Source organism: Elephantulus edwardii, unplaced genomic scaffold (genome assembly GCF_000299155.1).
Source record: "Elephantulus edwardii isolate Elephantulus edwardi_28Jun2011 unplaced genomic scaffold, EleEdw1.0 scaffold00112, whole genome shotgun sequence".
NCBI classification, from domain to species: domain Eukaryota; kingdom Metazoa; phylum Chordata; class Mammalia; order Macroscelidea; family Macroscelididae; genus Elephantulus; species Elephantulus edwardii.
In genome coordinates this window covers 11,931,870-11,954,960 of record NW_006399862.1, presented here as the reverse complement: position 1 = coordinate 11,954,960, position 23,091 = coordinate 11,931,870, and the positions used below count along the sequence as shown (strand labels likewise).

At 38.6% G+C, this 23,091-nt stretch overlaps 1 protein-coding gene across 1 annotated transcript in view; it reads right to left on the bottom strand.

Moving 5' to 3' along the window:
* TBL1XR1 (transducin (beta)-like 1 X-linked receptor 1) overlaps positions 1-23,091 on the bottom strand; it is a 165,579-nt gene that overhangs the window by 35,632 nt on the left and 106,856 nt on the right. The window contains exon 2 of the mRNA XM_006892190.1: positions 7,761-7,863. Within this exon, the coding sequence (XP_006892252.1) occupies positions 7,761-7,818 (58 nt within the window). The 5' untranslated portion in view covers positions 7,819-7,863. The remainder of the gene's footprint in view (positions 1-7,760; positions 7,864-23,091) is intronic.

The following is a 23,091-nucleotide window of genomic DNA, read 5'->3' as shown; positions in this document are numbered from 1 at the left end:
CTATAATATCCCTAGTACCACGACCACTTCTAAATCCAGTCCGCACATCTGGCAGTTCTCTGTTGACATACTGTTCCAAACGTTTTTGGATAATTTTCAGCACAATCTTGCTTGCATGTGATATTAATGATATTGTTCGAAAAACAGGCAAGGAGACATTCTGTTTGGCATTGTCTCTATCGAAAACCCACAATCACTTGAATATGAAACTCCAGACATCACTATGGTATGAAGTGAAAAAGACAGAATGAAAAAAGGAAAGAATAAAGGGTAAGAGATGCCAGTGAACTCCCAAAATAGTGAGGTAAGAGATTACCGTTTTTAATGATAACTTCTGTCTTTAAAACAGGTGGGGGGAGGGGGCAGTGGTTTGGTGATTTAGTTTCCAAGACAGAAGATATTTACAGAGGACCTATCATACATTAGAAACTGTACACCTACATATACCTTGAGTTGTTGTCGTTGTTATGTGCCTTTGAGTCGCTTGTGACTCATAGCGACCCTATGTACAATAGCTCTGAACTCTGCTCTGTCCTGTGCCACGGAAAACACAACCTCTAAGAGGGAGATCTGGTGGATTAGTGTTAAGGATCTGTAATGTCAAACCAAAAGGCAAGCAGTTCTAATCCGCCACTGAAGGAGAAAGACGGGCAACTGGCTCTCATTCACTTTAGAGCCTCTGAAAACCAGCCACAGGGTCAGCGTTGAATCAGTTCCAACTCAATGACAAGTAAGAAAGCATACGAGTAGCCACTGCTCTACTCGCCTCTGGAACAAGTAAAAATATTAACAAGGAGAAAGCTAATGTAGAAAGTTTATTTGCAGTAGTACAAGATTTTATCATTTCTCTTTTCAATTTAGGATCTTAGAAAGCGATATAGAAGCAGTATATGAAACACTAACATATTTTTAAAGGTTTATGAATGTTCTGATTTATATAAGCTTTGCAAATCACAGCAAAGTTTATTATTTCTGTACTCTAGTCATAAAGGCATTTCCATTTTTAAAACAATACACTCAACCACTACATTTAGATCTTCTCAAATTAGCAATTAGAGAATTTAAACAAATATTAATAGGCCTAAGAATATACATAGTGTTTCCACTGGAAACCATGCCAACTTGAGCATGAAATGCTATATATATTCTGAATTTGTTGTCAGATGAGACTACCACAGGTGCTTATATGCATTTGAAGGTATTTTTCACATGCTCTCAACTAGCAGTGATGCAACACTGAAAGAGTCATGAGCATTGTTTTGGCACTTCTCACTGATGTTTACCCTAGAGAAGTTCCACACTTTAAAAGCTCTCTTTAAATAACTGTTGAATTCAACAATCTATTTTATTTCTAGTAAAAGCATTATAGGGCAGCTCAAAATAATTATATTCCAAAATGGACTACTTTTACTATTGCTATCCATAATATATCTTTCCTGAAAATTTTTTTATCTCATCTCACTATGGCTGAAAGTCATCCTCAGTCCTCGCATTCCACCATTTGCCAACTACCATCATACAAAATTGCTCTGCACTCAATCATTACCTTTCATCTGCCTAAAGGCAAGTTGAGTCACCACCATTTTTTGCCTGGATTATATTCCTGCCTAAAGTTCCTTTCCTGTCTTCATCAATTCAGTACATTTACTCACGGCGGCTAGACTATTATTTTTAAAACACAAATTGGTCATAAATAATTTATTTGAGCACTTCCAGGTACCTTCAGCCTTGAATATTGCAAAAAATCACTTCTGTGATCTGATCTTTGAGACTCATCTTTCTCATTCCTTGTCCTTCATGGTGTATTACAAGTAACATCTTCAAAATGTGTGCAATTCATGCTCTGTGGCTTGGTGTGCACTGACAGCTCCTTTCTTTCTATTCTCTATTCCCCTGTTTGGATGGCAAAATCTTTCTTTTCACTGTCCAAAAATTAGCCAACCTTCTCTTATGCTGATCCTGTAATTTTTACATACATATGCTTTGCACTTGTAAAACAAAATGATCAGAGACAGACAAGATTGATTTCCATGAGGAAAGGATTTATATCTAATAATCTTTTAATTCTGGGAAACTGACCACATGATCTACTCTAACATATCCAATTCAAAGGCAATACACTCTAATATATGTGGGCACATCAGAAAACCTATATGACTTCAGAAGAAGTAGATGATTTAAAATCTGCCTAAAAACAAAACAAAACAAACTCTAAAAACTGATTAGATAGGTTTTTATCTGTATACAGCTATGCAGAAAAATATTTTCAGGGGCAATTAATGATTTACCTAGTGAGAGGCAAAACAAACAAACAAATAAATAAATGAGACATCTAATCTGTTAAAATGCCGGAATTCCACATGACTGCCAAAAATAGTGTCTCTTCTTTCCAGAGGTAAGGACTCTAATCAAGTATTCTTAAATACTCAAAGGACTTTGAGATTTGGTAATTAGAAGATAAGAGTCCAGAATGGAATGTGGTAAAAGCATATTAAATCAGGGACAGAGAAGAACAATGGCAGAGTGTGGGCAGAAAAGCTCACAGAGTAACAAATGAGACCACAGAACAACCATTCTTCTACAGAATGGTAAGAATTACTTTATTAAAAGGGATTTAGTCTTGCAGAGGTGGCCAATTTTATTTTGCCAACAGAGATGACAAATATTAAAGGTCCTTAAACAATGTTTGTTTAGGTATACAGTGGAAGACTAAAAAAAAAACACCACAAAAACCCTGATAAAACAAGCAATGCTTTTAGCTGCTACCAAAACATTACCCTGATCTAGAATTAAAATCCGATTTATTGAAGATCCTAGTAATTTTTAGGTCCAAAAATTAAATCCATGTTCCCATCATCAGTCTTCTTCCAAATTTATTTCCAATTCTACCTGGCACCAGGATTTTATAAAAGACAGAAAAAGAAGAGTGAGGAAAAGATTCTGTAAAATCCTGACTATAGAGGCATAACACCGTGAACATATAAAAAAGAACAGAAGGTGCAGATAGTAGGCCAGGGGTGGGAAGACATTACCACAGCGAAACCTAAAATGTTGTATTCTCTTGTTTTCACGTTAGTTCTTTATAGAATACACTAGCTACAAAATTTTGTGCTTAAATTGTACTTTTTAAAAAATACATTTTCTTTAAATCTTACTTTCCGAAATAATTTAAATGTCATTATTTTCAGACAGGATATGTATTCTGCTAATAAATGGTTCACCTGTCATCACACCACACCTGGACATCTGAATTTTCACAACATTCAGAGTTGTAGGAGAATTGTACCTCAAATATTGGTGAGTGCAGGCTTTGTCATATATTCCCCCCACCAGAATGTAGTCTCCCTCAAATTTATAGGGACATGAGCATGTTGAAAAATACTTCCATTACTAACTGGCTTTCCAAAAAACTTGTACAAACTTAGAGTGCCACCAGCACAGTTCTTTATACCCTCACTATTCTGGCTGAAAATTAGAAAGCTATTTAGGCTTGAACAAGTTCTCTGACAACTATTAAAGAACCTTTGTCCTTAAATAAGTGTGTAAATGTGAATATGTAGTGAGAACTTCCTATTAATTAAAAAAAAAATCAGTCAGCCGACTCAAGGACAAACAGAAAAATGGATTTGAAAATACAAAAGCAAAGTAATGGCTTGGTAACCACAACAATTTGCTGCTTACTGTTAATTAATTTTGAGTGAAAACTATTTTAATGTAGACGCTACACAGCAAATATTATAGTTGTTTTTAAATGCACTGTTATTTGCCAACTTATTAGCCATTCTAAGAGCCAACACAGTGGAATCAAATAGGGCAGGGACAAATTAATAGGCTTTATCATGGTAGAAGCTTAATGTTATATAAAGCTTAAGTTTGTGCCTACTGTGACTTTTAAACACTTTTAAAACAATAACAACTAATAACAATGCAAGTTGATAATATGTGATCTAACGGAGTATCTGGAGTAAGTTTCATCTCAGAAAAAGTAATGTGGAGGCAGGACGCTATATCCAGGGAGACATGACATCCTTCTGATAAAGTTTAAAACAAAGCTGTGGCAGAAGTATGTCAGCATACTGAATGCTTCACAAACAATCTATGTTTAAAAGTCTTATTATTCCTTTTTCTGTATGCAATGTAAACCTTAATTCTAAAATTGAGTATTTTTTAGAGACAGTAATCAAGAACACAATCGAGATAATGACTTCTCATCTTAGTAGTAAGAGCATTTTGCTTCAGTAATGTAAAGCTCGTCTTTTAGTTAGTCATAAGATATAACTGTTTCCTAGCTACCACAATCAAGCATTTCCTTTATTGAATGCTTAAAATAGATGAGAATTAAAATCATAGGCAATAATCGTTCCCCAGCAGTTTAAAACACAGAAAATTGTGTCTAACAAAACTGCAACAATACCCCACCTTCCTCACATGCAACATTAGGTGTTGAGAAGTTCATAAACAAGTGCTAACAACAACCAGCACTCAAGGTGATACTCCAACTAGTCCAGGTGATATTCTGGGCTGTAACTGCTCCACCCGGGTTTACTGTTGTTGCTGTGTGCTATCAGATCCATTCTGGTTCATGTTTACCCCATGTGAGACTAGAATTATTCTACAAACACTTCTGAACGTTTTCTAGACTGAAGTCTTTACAGGAGCATAGTGCTACCTACAAGAGAGAGGCTAGTGGAGGTCTGAAACCTTAGGGAAGCAGCCGCATAGTGAACTATTGTGCCATATTCTTAAGTCTTTCCCCTCTTGTATTTCTCTAATACTCAGTGGATATTTCATGGCACTTCATAAGGACTAAATAAACATCCACATTCACACTAAATCTCACATATCGGTTTAGAGCAACCCCTCTTCAAAAGATGTTTTCAAACTAAATTTCATTTTATTTCCATTTCATGTTTTCTACTTGGTCATGAAAAGTTACTAGGCATTCCCCCACCCCCCAAAAATACTGGGAACATGGTGCAATATCTACTGTTCTAATTGTCCTACAACTTTCTAACCATACTGTGCCTATGAATGATCACCTACAATATTTATAAAATACAGATCTGAGGCTCTCACTTGATGCTCTTGGGTTGATTCTGATGCAGATGGTCAGACTCACAGAACATGGTACAAATAATTCCTAAATGTATGGTTAGTTTCACTCCGAGAAAAATCATCATAAATGAACATGTCAGCTGAGTTTTATCTTTTTCCTTATAAATAAATATAAATATAAATAGGAAAAGTTATTCTTTTTTTATCAATGAACCTGGGGTCCCGTTTTTAGAGCTGTGCCTGAAGACTGTACTTCGCTACCAGTACATTATTAAAGTTTTCTAAAGAACATGTAAAATGCACCTTAAAACAGAGCAATTATATGAAAACTATACAATATCAGCATATTATAGACATTTTCATATAAATTCTTGTTTTACATGATGTTCATTTTCTACTGAGAATATATGCTCAGACTTCTGAACTCTGGTGGTTGCAGTGGCTAAAGCATTTGAAAGTTAACCGTAAGACTGGTGGTTTGAACCAATGGAGAAAAATGTGAGTGTCTCCTGGCATAAATATTTAACAGCTCTGAATCACAGGGGACAGTTCTATTCTGCACTATTAAGTTGTTCACAAACTGGAATTAACTCAAGGACAGGTGGTTTGGTTGTCTGGTTAAGGAGACCTCTGATAATAATTAATTTGATAATATATACTCAATCTTTTAGAAATTAATACTATTTTATCAATTTACTTACTCTTATTTTCCCTGTAGAAACCCTAAAACAATTTTTGGACTTCTCTTTGGAAATAGGAAGCGTTACTTACTTCACCTTCATCTATTTCTCTCAGTATATGGTGAACAACAGAATTTTTATCAGTTGTTTCTGACTTGCAGAAATAGTAATTTCATATAGTTCATTCTAAGTAGTTGCCTCTACAAAATACCATCAAGCTCTTAGAAGATATTTCCCATCCTCCATTATTTAATGTTTCTTGTTTCTGTATCCAAAAGTATCAAATTTCTGATGTAAAGGCAGAAAGTATAGTTTAATTCTAAACCAATGCCTTAACTATTTTATGACAATCTGTAAATTTAAATATAGCCCTGGTGTGTTCACTTGCCATACAGAGGTAACTTGTGGTTCCTGTGAAGCTAAACACTGTGACACCGATGTCAGATGTGTTAATGGTTACCTATGGTGGACAATGTTTGGTGGAGCTCCCCGATTAAATCAAGCTTGGAAGCAGGAGTGGCATCCACTTCCATAAAAGCTTGTCGATGGAAACCCTATGAACCTGGAGAAAGGCTTAAAGCCACACAAGTGTTGAGGACTTTCATTCAAAGGGTGGCTATGAGTCAACTACGACTTGACGGCACTTAACAACAACACTACAATAATGGTTACTACTGGTTTTCACTTTAACAGTCATTATCATCTTGTTCAAATTATTCTTTGAAGCACTTACCTTTAATATTATTTAAACAAACAAACAAAAAAAAACCCCTATTATTCATAGAAAATCTAATAAATAATTCTTGTAGTCTTTAGTATCTTCCCTCTTTCTGTTAGACCTGATCCTGTCAAGTATTGTTTAATATGACAACTGCCTGTATCAAGAATAAACCATGCAATGTATCAAGAATAAATGAAGAGTCAATGAGCCCTCGTAGATGATAACCAAAACGTCAGCAATCTGGTTCTATCAGCCACCCCACAGAGAAACTGGCAGAGGTGAAATGGACTTGATGACAGTGGGGTTTTGTTTTCTTTTGGGGATATGGGTTGGGGTCATGGAGGCGTCTCAATGCTATAAACTGAGGGTACAGTGAGGACCACTTTATCTTGACTCTGCTACCGCTTAGACCTGTGTCCTCTTTCTTCCATCCTTTCTCACACACTACTACCAAATCTTTTCCACTAATATAGATTAAATAATATATGATTAAAGTAGCAAGACTGTATGTTGTCAATGGCAACAAATTTAGAAGATCTGGAAAATGAGGTACATATGCTGAATTCTGATTGTAAAAAGTTTTGCTATACCATGACTTAACTTATTATTAAAACATTCAACTAACTCCTAGTTACACTTTATTTTGCAATGGGGACTCTTGCACCTTCATATCCCCACAATCCATACATTAACTGTCTATCTTCTACTTTTATAATTTCATTTTCCACATTCCCCCTTGCAGTATTCTATTCTCTGACTATACTGTTTAATCTTCCTAAAAAATTTAGATGACTTATCTGAAACTTATCATTCATCAACTATTAAGAATTCAGGTCATGTATATATAAAACAAGTGTTATAATATGAATACATTCTGGGGAAGGAAAAGAAAACCTCACCAAGAATTTAGCTTCTGAAATGCTAACCAAATACAATAGCATTTAATTCAGGATAACATTTAACTGAGGATTAACAAATAAACATTATTTACATGGCATCTGAGAGTTTGTAAGTTTCTCTGAGTCATGTTCCAGTGCATATCAAAATTATGGAAGTGGATTTTAAACAGTGAAAGCCAGATTTTTTTGTTACAAATATATTCTTGAGATCATTCTAACATATTTGAAAGAGTCAGAGAGTTAAACCATGCAGTAACACATAGCTTCAAATAGCAGTCCAGACATCTAAAGAAGCATACAGAGTTCAACAGTTTGGACTGATAAAAATTTCAAATGCATAATAAAAGGGTATTTTGAGAATAGTTAAATAATTTGAGGTTCTATTTACTTTATGAAAGTACTCACCTGACTCTTGCAAGTATCTATATACCAAGAAGTTGACCTCATCACTGCTTATACTCATCTTTATTCCCACTTAAACCATGAGGTCACAACACAGGATGTAACCCTAAAAACAAAACAAAGTTAATTAAGCATTTTCTCAATTAAATATTTATTAAGATGTAAACAATGTAGAAAAACTATTTTGTTTTTATTAAAGTATATAAAATATACCTTCTGTACTATCTACTGATAACCCTACAAACAGGTATATCCAGTAATTAGTGAAATAAGTATATATCTCAAACACAAACTTTTTTTCTTTAAAGTAACATACTGGCAAAAATGATTCCAAATTCTCAAGAGGGCTTCAGCATCATATTTAAATGCTTATAAGAAATAGTATAGGGGAAAAAAAATTTCTTTTCTCCTGAACTGTTTTTTAGGCTTTCGGGGTTTTTTTTGTTTGGTTTTTTTGTGTGTGTGGTTGTTGTTGCATTGTTTGTTATTTAAAGTAAATGTGAAAATCCAGAGTACTAATTACTTAGCAAGAGATTTATTTATTTTAATTGGGCAGACTAAGTAATGCAGATGGATAACAAGCCCATTACTCTTATTTTACCTAAATCATCTGGTGGAATTTAAAGTCCCTCTCTGTCACTAATCTGCAATGTTCACATTTACTATTATGTAATAGTAATATGGGTATGCACAGAGAAGTTGGAATACAGTTGCCAAAACTCAGATTATTTTCTCTTACTGACCATTCTTGGATTTTACGTCACCAAGCACACAGGCGTAAATTAAGACTTACAATAGAAACCATTTAAAGAAGAGATCAGAAAACTGTTCTTTAAAAAGTCAGAAAAATATATCTCTCATGTTTTGTCAGCCAGACCCTCATCTCTGTTTTAACTATTCAACTCTGACTCTGCAGTGCATAGACAATTATATAGCATCTGTGAATAAGTAAGTGTGGGAGGCTGTTGCCTAGTGAAATACTATCAATGGACTCTAAAATCTGAAGGGTAACACAAAACTGACAATCACTTCAACCCAGTTCCACTGAGCTGATTTGAACTCATAATAACCATGACAGAATAGAGCCCATAGAAGCAGAATGCCTTATCTTTCTCCTGAGGAGTGGCTGGTGGTTTCAAACTCCTGACTTATCCATTTGTAGACCCTGGGTAATCACAGCTCCCTTTGCAAGATAACTGCCTTATTTAAAGGACAGAATTCCACAGACCAGGGAATTTAAGATTGTGGGTCTTAGTAAATGGCCCTACTACACCATTACGGTTTTAAGATGCAGAGTTCATGAAATACTTTTAAAATACAGATTTTAAAAAAGCATTTGAGGGAAGATCAGGGACTGCTACTGCCTAAGTAGTGACTAAGCACTAATCAAGCATAAAGTTCAGAAAAGAACAAAGCTAAATAGAGAGCTAATAAGAATTTTCCAATGAGCACACACAGGAAGTCCTAACTTACGTCTAGGAATACATCTTAGAGGAAATCTCTATGATGTTCATTCAGACTGCAAGGTCTGAGGTGGGGGTGGGATGGTAAAGAATGTTTAGGAAGGAAGTAAAGTAGGAGAAGCAGTCCAATGAGCATTAAATCCATGGAAGAGCTCACGGAGGACAGAAGACGTGTGTGGAAAGTAAAAAAAACAATGAAAGAAATGAGGCATGAAATAAGAATTGAAATGTAGACAAGGACCATATTCTGAAGGGTCTTGGAAAGCACAGAAAAGGAATTCTTTCAAATGTTTCTAAGCAAAGTAAGGTTACAACCACATTTACACTACAGAAGAATCATCTGCCTATCTTATGAAAAACAAGAAGGAAATGCATCTAGACTAAGGGTACATGTTAGGAAGATGCTCCAATAATCCAAAACATTATAGTCTGTATCATGACAGTGAAATCTGGTGAGGTACAGAAATTCAGAAGACATTTAAGTAGTAGGGAGGAATCCAAGGTCTCCTTTTAGTATGACTGGATGGATGATACTGCTATTTGTAGAGTTAGAAAACTAAAGTGAAAGAGCGATTTCTTCACATGCAAAAAGTAACCCCTACTTAAAAAAAAATCTATAAAGTATAATCTTATTATCACTTGACAGTTCAATATGTACTTCAAGAACACTTACGGTAAACACTCTTCCTTTAGGTTAATGTGGTATGTTAGATGATAAATGCTGCAGGAAATATTGTTAACCTTTCTCCTAATTTACAGTTGGAAATGCTGTAGGCATGTGTTTCACACACACCAAGTGTGTCCCCCACCAACTTTCTCACCATAAAATTGCCACACCATCAAAACAACTATGAGATATCATCTCACCCCAATAAAAATAGCAAAATTTAATAGAACTGCAAACAACAAATGCTGGCGAGGTTATGGAGAAACTGGAACCTTTATGCACTGTTGGTGGAAGTGTAAAATGGTGCAACCACTATGGAAGGCAGAATGGAGCTTTCTCAAAAAGCTGCAAATAGAAATACCATTTGAACCAGCAATTCCACTACTGGGAATATACCCCCAACCATTAACTGCTACCCAAGCAGATATATGCACACCTATGTTCATCGCAGCTTCGTTCACAATAGCAAAGAGTTGGAAACAACCTAAGTGCCCATCAACAAACGAACAGATAAGAGAAGCTGTGGTATATTCACACAATGGAATACTACGCTGCATTGAAAAACAAGTCATGAAATATTATTCAAAATGGGTGACCCTGGAGGACATTGTGCTGAGTGAAATATCTCAGTCACAAAAAGGGCAAATACTGCACAGTGCCACTGTTGTAATACAGGACTGACACTGGGGTTGGGGGAGACTGAGAAAGATGGGATAAATAATGTATACTGCATTGAAACAGATGAGGGAGATAAATGTTTAAAAGGGATATATGATTAGGTATCATTGTTATGACAGGAGTCCAAAATGAAGGCTACACAATGGAGTGGACTTGGAGGAGGGATTGTATAACAATGAAAGAATTTTTCTTTTACTTTTCAAAGAGAAGAGTGAACGGGGGGAGGGGTGGGCAGGGAGAAAAGTGCAACAATGAATGAACAGAAATCCAAAGTCTCTCTAAATTTTTATTAAAATTAGTAGTAGTAGTAATAATAATAATAATAATATCTCCACACCACACCCACTGGCAGCAACTATTCCAACTCTGACTCTCTGTGGCAGAGTATAGCAAAATTGTGGTACACCCAGTAGAAAAGAAATTACCTTTTAAAACCCTGTCAAAATAAATAAATTTTTTTTTAAAAAGCAACTAAATACAACCCCTTATGAAATTACAAGAAATCAAATCATCTCCATTCACCAAGCCCTCCAAAAATAGCCATGTGAACTAAGCTTGCTGGTCGCATGCTTCTGATTCTCTTGGAGACAATTAGCAGCAATTTTAACCCACCCCCCCCTTCTTCAAGATTTCAGAAATTAAAAGTCTTTGATAAGCTAAGAGAAACTCAAGGGAGGAATACTGACATTGAAAGCACTGTGTATCTTTTCTTCCTCTAAAACATTCAGACCAAAACTCAAGTAAAGAATGCTGGCATTGAACCAAGTATTTCAGATGCTCCTTGTTCTGATTCTGGATCTTCAAATTCACCTACAATATTCCTTAGTTCTTTCATGATTCTTTTTGGGTGTATATAAACCCCCACTCCCCAAAACACTCCCTTCAAACCCAGCTCAACTGGACCCATCAAAGTGATAACTCTCTGCCTTCTTGTTTTAGTTCTCACAAATAACTGTTTGAGAATAACTGTCCACTTCCTGGTCTATTTAGCGGTACAATTATGAGTGGAAAGAAAGAATAATCTTTTCCTTTATATTATCTTTATATCCTATACTCCTAGGATAAGCAACTGCAGAGCAATCAACTCCCAATGGTTTATTGCCTCTGAAAACCCACGGAGGGTCAGCTACGGGTTGGTTCTGGCTTCAACAACAGGATGAGCCCAGTACTGGGAAAGTTACGAATAGAAAGATGAGACTAAGCCTTCACACTTTTGTAGAAAGAGGAAACACAGAAACAGCTACCTTTTAAAAATGCTAGTTATTTAGCCATTTCAGTCACAGCTCCAGAGGAAGTACAGAGACTCTAAAGCCTACTTTCAAAGACACTTAATTCCAGAATATGGTTTAGTATGAAATTAATCCTTTCAAATTCAAACATCAAAAGAACACCTAAGAAGAACAAGAAGAGATTGAACAGGCCCTTTTAAAAATCCCTTTTTAAAACATCTAAAAAGTATTCCAAAAGAATAAATTTGACAACATACAACTATTGCACTAGTAGCTTCTCACTGTAATGTTGTAGAACTGGTTGGTGACTTTGGTTAGCTGGTTTTATGGAATAACCAAGGCAGTCCCTCTATAGTTTGCTCGATGTATTCTTCACCTTCCCTGCGTGTAGACTAAGTAGGCCTACCTCAGATATACTGCAGGTTCAGTTCTAGACCACCGCGATAAAATAAGTTTTGTCATTAAATGAGTCACACAGTTGCTTCTCAGGGCCTAGTGGATAGTGAGTTGTTCTGCCAACTGAAACGCTTAAGGTTCAGATGTATACCAGCCACTGTAAGGGAGAAAGATGGACAATCTCCACGCATGCAATTTGCAGCCTCAGAAAACTTGCTAGTGGGTCAGCTTAAGAATGCTATGGCAAAAAAAAAAAAAAAAAGTACTATGGCAATGAAGAAAAAGAAAGTAGAGCAAATAAAAGTTATGCTTATACTATAATCCACTATATTAAGGGTACAACATGGAGCTCTGGTGGCCTAATGGTAAGGAGCTTAGCTGATAACCCGAAGGCACGGCACGTGCTTTGAAACTATCAGCTGCCACCCAGGAGAAAAATGGGTAAATCTGCTCCTGTGCAATTTAGTTCCTCTGAAAACTCAATGAAGGGTCAGCTATGGGATTAAGTTCCGACTCAATGGTACACAATACCAACAAATGTGCAATACTATTACTAGAAGATGTAAGATTACCAAAACTGCCAGAGGAACAGAAAGGGAAAACATCCTGTTGGGAAAATTGGGGCAAGCGAGTCCTCCCACAAAGATGCCAAAAACAAATGTTGACTGGAGCTGCCATTTATGAAGCACACAAAAAACACCTAGTCACTCGGCCACTTTTACATTTTAAAAAAAACAAGACACAGTAACAAAGTTTCTGAGTTGTTTCATTTTGTATTGCTGTGAAGATTTAATAAAGCCCATTTCTTAAAACAAAGCCTGGAAAGTAAGAGTCACTGCTACTAGTTGTTTGTCAATGCCAACTCAAAGGTTCCAAATAGGAGAAACAATTATTACTGCATTCTAGTGTTAGGACAACCCAAAATCTGCTCTGTGGGATTTCTAGGAGTCGAAATCAACTCAACTGTGGAGTAGGTTCAATTTATAGTTTGCTGCTGACACAGCTGATAAAACCAGGGCACCTGAGCAACAGTTCTATGTACTGAGTGGACTTAAGGAAATTTATCTACAAAGGAAGCAGCACATAGTAAAGCAAAAATCCAATCATCCAGAATCCACAGGATAATCAGGAATCACTAATTATCCAGTAAACTAAAAGAACCCTCAAACTTACTGCCACTGAGTCTGAAATGACCCAGGGCTGACCCTCCAGAAGGTTTTAAGAGGCTGTAAAATGCACAAAAAAAGATTCATACCTCCACCCTTTGGGATGGCATCACAACTCCCTCCTAGGCCACCACAGCTCCTTAATTGCCCAACATAATTAATTACAACTGGTATGAGAAAAAGTAGACAATTATAAGCAGAGACATTGAGGCTTGATGAGGGGTATGCAAAGGCTTAAAAATGGAGGTGGCATACAGATTTCTGCAATATGCACAATAGTGGAAAACTTTTCCTCTAATTTGAAATTTTTAAACTGTATTAATTTACTTTTGTTCCTACTTGTGCATAATCCGCTTTTCAGTAACGTGGATGTTAAAGAAACAAACCAGGAAGCTGATTTATTCTGATTATTACTGCGTGCCATCGAGTCAGAACTGACTCATAGCAGGCCTTCCCATGGGTTTTCAGCACTTTTCAATCACATAGGAGACTGCGCATCGTTCTTACTGTTATTGTTAGGTGCCATGATTCATAGTGACCCTATGAATACCAAATCTGAACAGTCTATCCTGCATCATTCTTCTCACCCACTGTCATCTTGTTGACTACAACTCACGGCAGCCTTCAGCTGGGTTTCTGAGGCTGTAAATCTTTACAGAAAACTGCCTAGCTTTCTCCTGTAAAATAACTAGCTGATGGGCTTGAACTTAACACATTATATCACCAAAGTGGCTTAGAAGCTGTCAATCCCAAGGCACAGCATGTGTTGGAGGGCCTTCCAGCACAATACATACACTATCAACACACAGAGATTACATGCTCACCCAGACTATTTATACAGATGCGGCAACACCCTTCTAACAAGCAGCTTCCAAACCCAGATTCATCATCCAAATAATTTACTTTGATGGGTATGAGGTCTCTTTCAATCAGCTGTGAAAGAAAGTAACAGTTCATCTGTTGCTCTGCTACCCACTGAGCTACAGGAAACTGTTAAAATGTTTTTCACACACTAACATTTCTTTAACACAGTGGACCTTTCAATTACAAACTGTCTTGAGAGAAAAGAAAAAAATAAATCTATTTTTATACATTAATTTTGTCACAGTGGTCAGTATCACCAACATACACCCTACTAACTTCCCACGAATTCATTTTGGTGAATGAATTTACTCATTTGAGCACTCTAAAAATACTAATAAACTCACAAATGCTATTTTTAACTACATTTTTGCAAATTTGCCTCTAAGAAATTTATTAGTAGCACAACTAACTGGCATTTTATAATCAAGTACCCAAAAATGGTCTTCCTTTCCCTCCATTCAACTACTCTCAGGTGCAGCATCAAAAAAACAAAAAACAAACATAAAAAAAAGGAAGGAGCTCTGGTGGCCTAGAGAAAGGAAACTGCATTGCAATCCCAAAAGCTGCTCCACTGGAGAAGGATGAACAATCTCTTTCTGTGTAATTAACTGCCACTGAAAATCCATCAGAGGGGGAAGTATGGGTCAATTCCAACTCTGCAGTAAACATCAACATGGATTGAGGCTCAGTATCAGGAAGCCAAAGATTCTCACCACTGGGACAACTGGCACAGCATCAGGATGAATGGTGAATAGATAGAAATTGTTAACAGCTTTAGTTTGCTTGGCTCCACAGTCAAAAACTCTTGGTGCCAGCAGCCAGGAAAGTAAAAGATGTACTGCGATGGGGAAATCTGGTGTTAGGGACCTCTCCAAAGTATTGAAGAGCAATGGCGTCACTCTGGAGACTAAGGTGCACCTGAAACAGGCCAGAGTCTTTGCTGGACAATGACTAAGGAGGATAGAAGGAGAATTGATGTCCTTGAGCTCTGGTGTTGAAGAAAAGTACTGAATATACCACAGATTGCTAAGAAAACAAACAGTTTCATCCTGGAGAGGGTTAAATCAGGCCTTGCAGACAAGGATTCTGAAGCTTTGTCTGACATACTTTGTCTGGACGTGTTGCAAGGAGGTACCAATTCTTAGAGAAAGATGTCATGCCTGGGAGGGTAGAGGGACAGCGCAGGAGGGGAAGACCCTCTATGAGGTGGAATGATTCAGTGACTGGGGGAATGAGGGTGGGTGTTTCGGAGACAGTGAGAATGGCACAGGACAGACAGGGTTTTTGTACATAGGGTCGCTATGAGTAGACGGTACATAACACCACCACCCCCACCACCCCCCAAATATGCTGCTTTTAATTTTTTGTGTAACTGAAAATAAGAATGAAAATCCACTGATTTGAGGTACTACCACTTTTATGTCATACACTGAAAGCATTTAAGACTTGATTTTTAAAAATCATCATCAATATAGCTTATCTGAAGGATAATTTTAAAGATTGTTTTCAACAGTGTATACATAAAGTCCTTTTTTTCATCCTTTAATGCAGAGCATAATCCTTTGTGCTGACAGGGTTTTGGGGTTTTGTCTGTTGTGTTAGCAGATTAATGATCATCAAAGTTTAAAGTGCAGCCAGGGCTCTGAGGCAGGGAGGTGAAGCTTTGTCTCACACACTTTTTTGGAGGCATGTTGTCAGGGCAGGCTGTGCTTTTGGAAGTAGATCTCATACTTGGAAAGGTAGTGGGTCAATGCGGGGGTGGAGGGAAGAACCTTAACAACGTGAATTGAATGGTGGCTGAAATAATACGATTATACAAGAGATGTTAAAGACAGCACAGAATAGAAGATGGTTAGAATCTGCTGTTCCTAGGATTACTGTAAGTGGTACTCAACTCAACGGCACTTAACAAGGTCACTAGGTAATAAATTTTTATCATTTAGAAGGGATAATTTGTTTTCTAATTATTCATTTATATATACACTCTTCCTTCCTTTCTCCCCTCAATTCCCCTTGTAAGACTATTGTCTGTCTCTCTCTCTCTCTCTCTCTCTCTCACACACACACTTTCTAATTGTCCATTCCTTTTTCAATGCAGTATTCCTTATCATCTATTCTTTCTTGTGCTGTCTCTCAACCTTCGCAAGCATGGTGTCCTTCCCTAAGGACTGGAACTGCCTTGAAACATGCCAAAATTATGTCAGACAAAGCTTCGGAATCCTTGCCTCCAAAGAACAGCCTGGTCTTACCCTCTCTAGGATGAACCTGTTTGTAAATTTTTAAAAATCAGATATCTAAAGTTTCTACAAACTCTCACCATTAAATTAAGTGACCCCTATACTTCTCTCTCATCTTTATTACTAATTTTTATTTTTGCTTAAGTGTATACAATTTTTCACACCTCAGCATTTCATTTCTAACTGTTCTAACAAATCTATTTAAATATCCTTTCAGAGTCACAAAAGTAGTACTATCTCAGACAATTTATGACTTACACAGATTTGGGTTTCCTCGTTTTCCCTGTAATCATTCCCAACGGCCACATTCTACAAGGTTTTAAAGTCAAGCTGGGCTCAGTTTCAGCTGCCTAACTTTCCACCAATACTGTGCTTGGCCAAACTGTCTTTCTGCAGTCCTCATCACATGTATTATTACAACAGCCTTAGAAGTTCCAAGATCTTTATTATTTGACACCAATACATAAAACTTAAATTCTGGGCATTTTTGGCATACCCATAGCTAGTCATTAACTTACACATTCACTCTAAATCCTCTAAGCCATACATTTAAATTTTACACCTTAAGGTTTCAAAATACATCAATAGCCATAGAGCATTTCTTGAATATATTCTGTCCTTCCAATGAATTTGTATCATTCACAAATTTGTCTCCCACAAATTCCAGCCTTCGTGTGGTCAGCAGTATGTTCCCACCACAGCTCTTGAAGTACTTTCCAAAAGCCATCTCTTTATGAATTTAAATCAAATACCAGCACTGCAGACATCTAGGTATCTTTTCCTAAACCATGGATATTTTTAATTATTCTAAAAGCAAAAAAGGACCTCTGGTAATGTAATACAAAGAGAAATGGCTTCTAACCTGAAGTCAGCATCTCTGTAACAGTTTTAACCCACTGTCAGTATTGGAGAAAAATTAGCAATCTCCTCACAAGGAATCTATTTACAGACCCCCAATAATTCACTAGAGTTAGAACTGAAGCTATAAATCAGAGTACTGGTCTTTTCTTTCAAATATAACTACTCTGATGTAATTTTAACTATCCAGAAACCCAATTTTTTCATCTGTAAAGTTGAAATAAAATCTAAATTATATAATTCACAAAATAAAAATTCAAGTAGAAATGTACAGAACAGGACTTTATTATCTATTAAATACTAATAATATTATAATGTCCTATTCATGAGGATTACTTGTATCTCAACAAATTATCAATACATGCATGCATTACTTCTGTGAAACGATAGTATGCAAGTGAACATGGTGCTGCAGCTAACACTCTGGAGGAAGCTGAAGTAATGAACAGTTAGAGAGGCAGCAGGAGGGAGGCAGAGAACACCCAACCTGTCCTGTTGTTGGACCTATTTGAGTAGCAGGAACCACCTAGGCTCCAAAGTCACCACCATCCACTTGCCTGCTAGGCATAGTCCCAAGTGTCAGAATCAAGAGTCATGCCCTTTTCTTCATATGCTTGTAACCCACTGACGGCCCCCGTGTTGCCAGAGTCAAGTCTGAGCAGTAGGAGAAATAGATAAAAGAAAACCTCTTAAAAAAAATTGACTGTGGTTGAATATATAATTAGATGTTGCATTACCAAGCATTAAGCAATACACACCTATACTAGAAACATAATGAATTAGGAAGGAAGAATAAAAACTCTTCTGTATTGCCATGTGACATAATACTATACCCAGGAAATCTTAAAGCACCATCAAGAAAACTACTAAACAGATGAGCACACCAAAACCACCAGCAATGAACAATCTGAAAAATCAATAAAATAGTTCTATTTTAAAGAGGTAATATGCAGAAGGTAAAATGCAAAGGCATTTGACTGTGTGGATCATAACAAACTGTGGCTGACTCTGAGAAGAATGGGAATCCCAGAACATTTAATTGTGCTAATACGAAACCTATACTTGGACCAAGAGGCAGTAGTCAGAACAGAGCAGGGTAACACTGCATGGCTCAAAATAGGGAAGGGTGTACGCCAGGGATGCATCCTGTCTCCATACCTTTTCAACATGTATGCAGAGCAGATTATCCGAGAGGCTGGGCTCTATGAGGAGAATTGTGGCATCAGGATTGGTGGAAGATCTATCAACAATCTCCGTTATGCAGATGACACAACCTTGCTTGCTGAAACTGAGGAGGACATCATGCACTTGCTGCGAAGGGTCAAGGACTGCAGCCTTCAGTATGGACTGAGGCTCAATGTCAAGAAGACAAAGATTCTCACCACTGGACCAATTGGCAGCGTCAGGATGGATGATGAAGAGATTGAGAGTGTTCACAGCTTCACTCTGCTCGGCTCCACAGTTAACACTCTTGGTACCAGCAGTCAGGAAATCAAAAAGCGTATCGCGATGGGAAAGTCTGCCGTTAGGGACCTCTCAAATGTACTCAGGAGCAACAGTGTCTCTCTGGAGACTAAGGTGCGCCTGATACAGGTCATGGTATTTGCAATCGCTTGTTATGCATCAGAGAGTTGGACAATGACTAGGGAGGACAGAAGGAGAGTGGATGCTTTTGAGCTGTGGTGCTGGAGAAGGGTACTGAATGTACCCTGGACTGCCAGGAAAACAAACAGATCCATCTTGCAGAGGATTAAACCAAGCTGCTCCTTGGAGGCAAGGATTCTGGGGCTTCGTCTGACATACTTTGGACATGTTGCCAGGAGGGACGGGTCCTTGGAGAGGGACATCATGCTTGGGAGGGTGGAGGGACAGCGCAGGAGGGGAAGACCCTCTATGAGATGGATTGATTCGGTGACTGGGGTAATCGGGATGGGTGTGTCGGAGGCGGTGCGGTTGGCGCAGGATAGGGCAGGGTTTAGAGCAGTTGTGCATAGGGTCGCTATGAGTCGGAAACGACTCGATGGCACATAACAACAACAACAACAATATGCAGAAATTAATTTAACCTAAATGAAGAACTTGTAAATTGAAAAAAAAAAAAATTAAGTCCCAGAAGAAATTAAAGAGGCTCTAAATAGGTGAAAGGAACCATGGTGGCACAGTACATTAAGTGTTCGGCTACAAACCACAAAGTTGGTGGTTTGAATCTAACCAGTTTTTGGAAGAAAAGGGGAGGTAGACGGTTGTTGTTATGTGCCGTCATAGCAACCCTATGTACAACAGGCCTAAATTCTGTTCAGTTCTGTGCCAATCACACTGTCTCCGATACACCCATCCCAATTACCCCAGTCACTGAATCAATCCAGCTCATGGAGGGCCTTCCCCTCCTGCACTGTCCCTCCACCCTTCCAAGCATGATGTCCTTCTCCAAAGACCGGTCTCTCCTTACAACATGACCGAAATATGTCAGAAGAAGCCTCAGAATCCTTGCCTCCAAGGAGCAGCCCCATTTAACCCTCTCCAGGATGAATCCATCTATTTTCCTAGCAGTCTATGGTACCCTCAATACTATTCTCCAGCACCACAGCTCAAAGGCATCAATTCTCCTTCTATCCTCCCTAGAGATTGTCCAACTCTCTGATGCTTAACAAGTGACTGCAAAGACCATGGCCTGTATCAGACGCACCTTAGTCTCCAGAGAGACATCATTGCTCTTCAGAACTTTGGAAAGGTCCCTAACTGCAGAATTCCCCCATCACAATACATCTTTTAATTTCCTGGCTACTGGTGCCAAGAGTGTTGACTGTGGAGTCAAGCCTACTAAAGCTGTTGAACAATCTCAACCTCTTCACCATCCATCCTGATGCTGCCACAATTGGTCCAGTGGTGAGAATCTTTGTCTTCTTGGCATTGAGCCTCAATCCATATTGAAGGCTGCACTCCTCGACCCTCTGCAGCAAGCTCTTCAGGTCCTCCTCAGTTTCAGCAAGCAGGGTTGTGTCATCTGCATAACGCGATAGTCGATGGATCCTCCACCAATCCTGACCCCACATTTCTACTCACAGAGCCCAGCCTCCCAGATAATCTGTTCTGCATACAGGCTGAAAAGGTATGGAGACAGGACACATCCCTGGCATACACCCTTCCCAATTTTGAACGATGCAATTTTCCTTGCTCCATTCTGATGAATGCCTCTTGGTCCAAGTATAGGTTTCACATTAGCCAAAGTGTTCTGGGATTCCATTCTTCTCAGAGTCAGCCACAGTTTGTTATGATCCACACAGTCAAATGCCTTTGCCTATCAATGAAACACAGATAGACATTCCTCTGGTATTCCCTGCTTTTAGCCAAGATCCATCTAACATTAGCTATAATATCCCTAGTACCACGACCTCTTCTAAACCTAGCCTGGACCTCTGGCAGTTCTCTCCTGATGTGATGCTCCAGTCGTTTTTGGATAATCTTCAGCAGAATCCTGCTTGCATGTGAAATCAATGATATTGTTCTATAGTCTCCATACTCTGTTGGGTCACCCTTCTTGGGGATTCGAACCAATATAGAGCTCTTTTCTTGCCACTAGGCCACCAGAGCTCCAGTAGACAGTTGGCTCCAGTTAATATCTGCAGTCTCAGAAACCTAAGAGCATTGCCAAGACTTGGAATAAACTTCACAGCAGTGAGTGTGGCTGTTTCCAATAAATGTAGATATTCAGGGCCCCTGAATTATAAAAGCTGGTATTTTTTTATTATCACCCTCATCATCATCATCCAACTCCCCAAAGTGATTCATAGATATGAGATGCCAGCACTTGTCGTCAAGGTTCATGCAAATCAAAACCACAATTATACACTCCCCCACTAAGGCTTTGCTAGCTCTACTGTTGTGTACCACAGAGTTGGAATCCTCCCAAAGCTGACCTTCCAGTGGATTTTCAGAGGCAGCAAATCACAGTTGGAGACTACATTATCTTTTTCTCAGAGTACCTTTCTCTCACAGAGCAGATGGTAGATTCAAACCACACACCTCTGATGGCAGTGCAATTCGAAGACACCAGTGCTCCCTAGTCAAAGTAAATTTTTCACCACATGGATGGACAGTGCTAAACACATGTAAATTGTGTGGTCCACTTAGAGGACTGCTAGCTTGCTAACAACGTAGATGAAGAAAATGACAGGTTTTGGGTTAGATCATACAAAGTGTGTAAAGTACTAATAAATATTCTACACTAATACTACATAGGGAATTATCAGCAAGAGGATCTCACTACTATCACAAAGAAAGAATGAGGGAGTGAAGCATGTCCTTAAGACAAAGAGATTTCCGTGAAAACCAAACTGAGAGCTATATCACTAAAAAGAAAGTAAAAGCAGAAGACATCAGCAGCAGTGATGGTGGTGATGGGAGCAGGGGTGGAAAAGACTGTGAAGAAGCTGTGAAGTTCTGGTGCACAGAAGAGAGCAAAGTGCATGTCAACATTAAGTCGGCCATCTAGAACCTAAGTGTCTTTGTTGATGGCACTTTAGAGATGGCACAAAATTATAAGCAATGAAAAAGTTTTGTGACACTTGTCCAAGAGGACAAAGGTCTGAGAAAGGTATTCAAGTATACCTGAGCAGAGAGGAAGCTGCTATCTTGAATGTTCCAATATCTAAATTATAGCCTGTAACTAAAAAACCTAATTTTGAGTATTGCCTTGAGAGTTTTGTTGGTCACAGAAACAAATTACTCAACAGAGAAACAGTAAGTGCCATAGAAGGAATGTCAGTATAAAACCATGTCAAAAAGGTGTGGCACATGGGGAATTGTCTAGCCTCACAGGAATTGGTTTTGTGATTCTTTGTAGATTCTGCCTGTACTTCTTTCAAAGGTGATTTTATTTGTTTTTCTGGAAGCTCATAGCCATTTTCCATATTCTTCACTAACACCCAAAGACATCAATTCTTACATGTACAGTGGCTGAAAATAATGACTTGGGTCAAGAGCCAAGACAGTGGTGGTGGAGGAAACAGCCTAAGGAGCTGGCGGAGCAGCAAGCTACGTAGAAATGGGCCATCATGGCCCTCCATAGTCCTCAGATTATTGATAACTGAACAATTAAACAGTTGATTATTGGGCTTCAATATGGATCCAGGCTCAACATCAAGAGAACAGGATTCCCCCCCAGCAAAAAAATAGGTGAGTCCCACAGCTCCCAGCCCCCCACTGCTGAGCCCACATTACCAATGCATATCCATGGGGCCTCTGTAGCTGGACCCTAGGGATCCCTCACCTGGGATGAATAGCGGGGGCCAGGCCCCACAGCTGGTATGACAGAGCCTCCACTATACCACAGAATAAACTTATTCTAAAATAATTCTTGGCACCAAGATGGCGGCAACAAGAGATGCAGTGTGAAGAGCAGGAGGCCCAGCAAGCAACAATGAAACAGGACATGCAACTTATAAATAGCCAACCAACTGACTGCCAGCCATCAATATGGACTGAAGCTCAACATCAAGAGGACAGAGATTCTCTAAAGAACATGGATGACTCCCACTCCTTCCCACTACCCACCACTGAGCCCACAGTGCTGTGACCCCATGGGGTCACCATGGCCAGAGCCCACAGGTCCCTTAGCCTAGACCGGGCAGCAGGTGCCGGCCCTGTGGCCAATGTGACAGAGCCACCACAGCTGGCAGCTGCCAATAGCTGTGGGTCCCCAGTGCAAGAGGGGACAGGGGGCTGCAGGAGAGGGGTGGCGGTGCCATGGAGCCGCAGGAAGTGAAGTACTTGATCC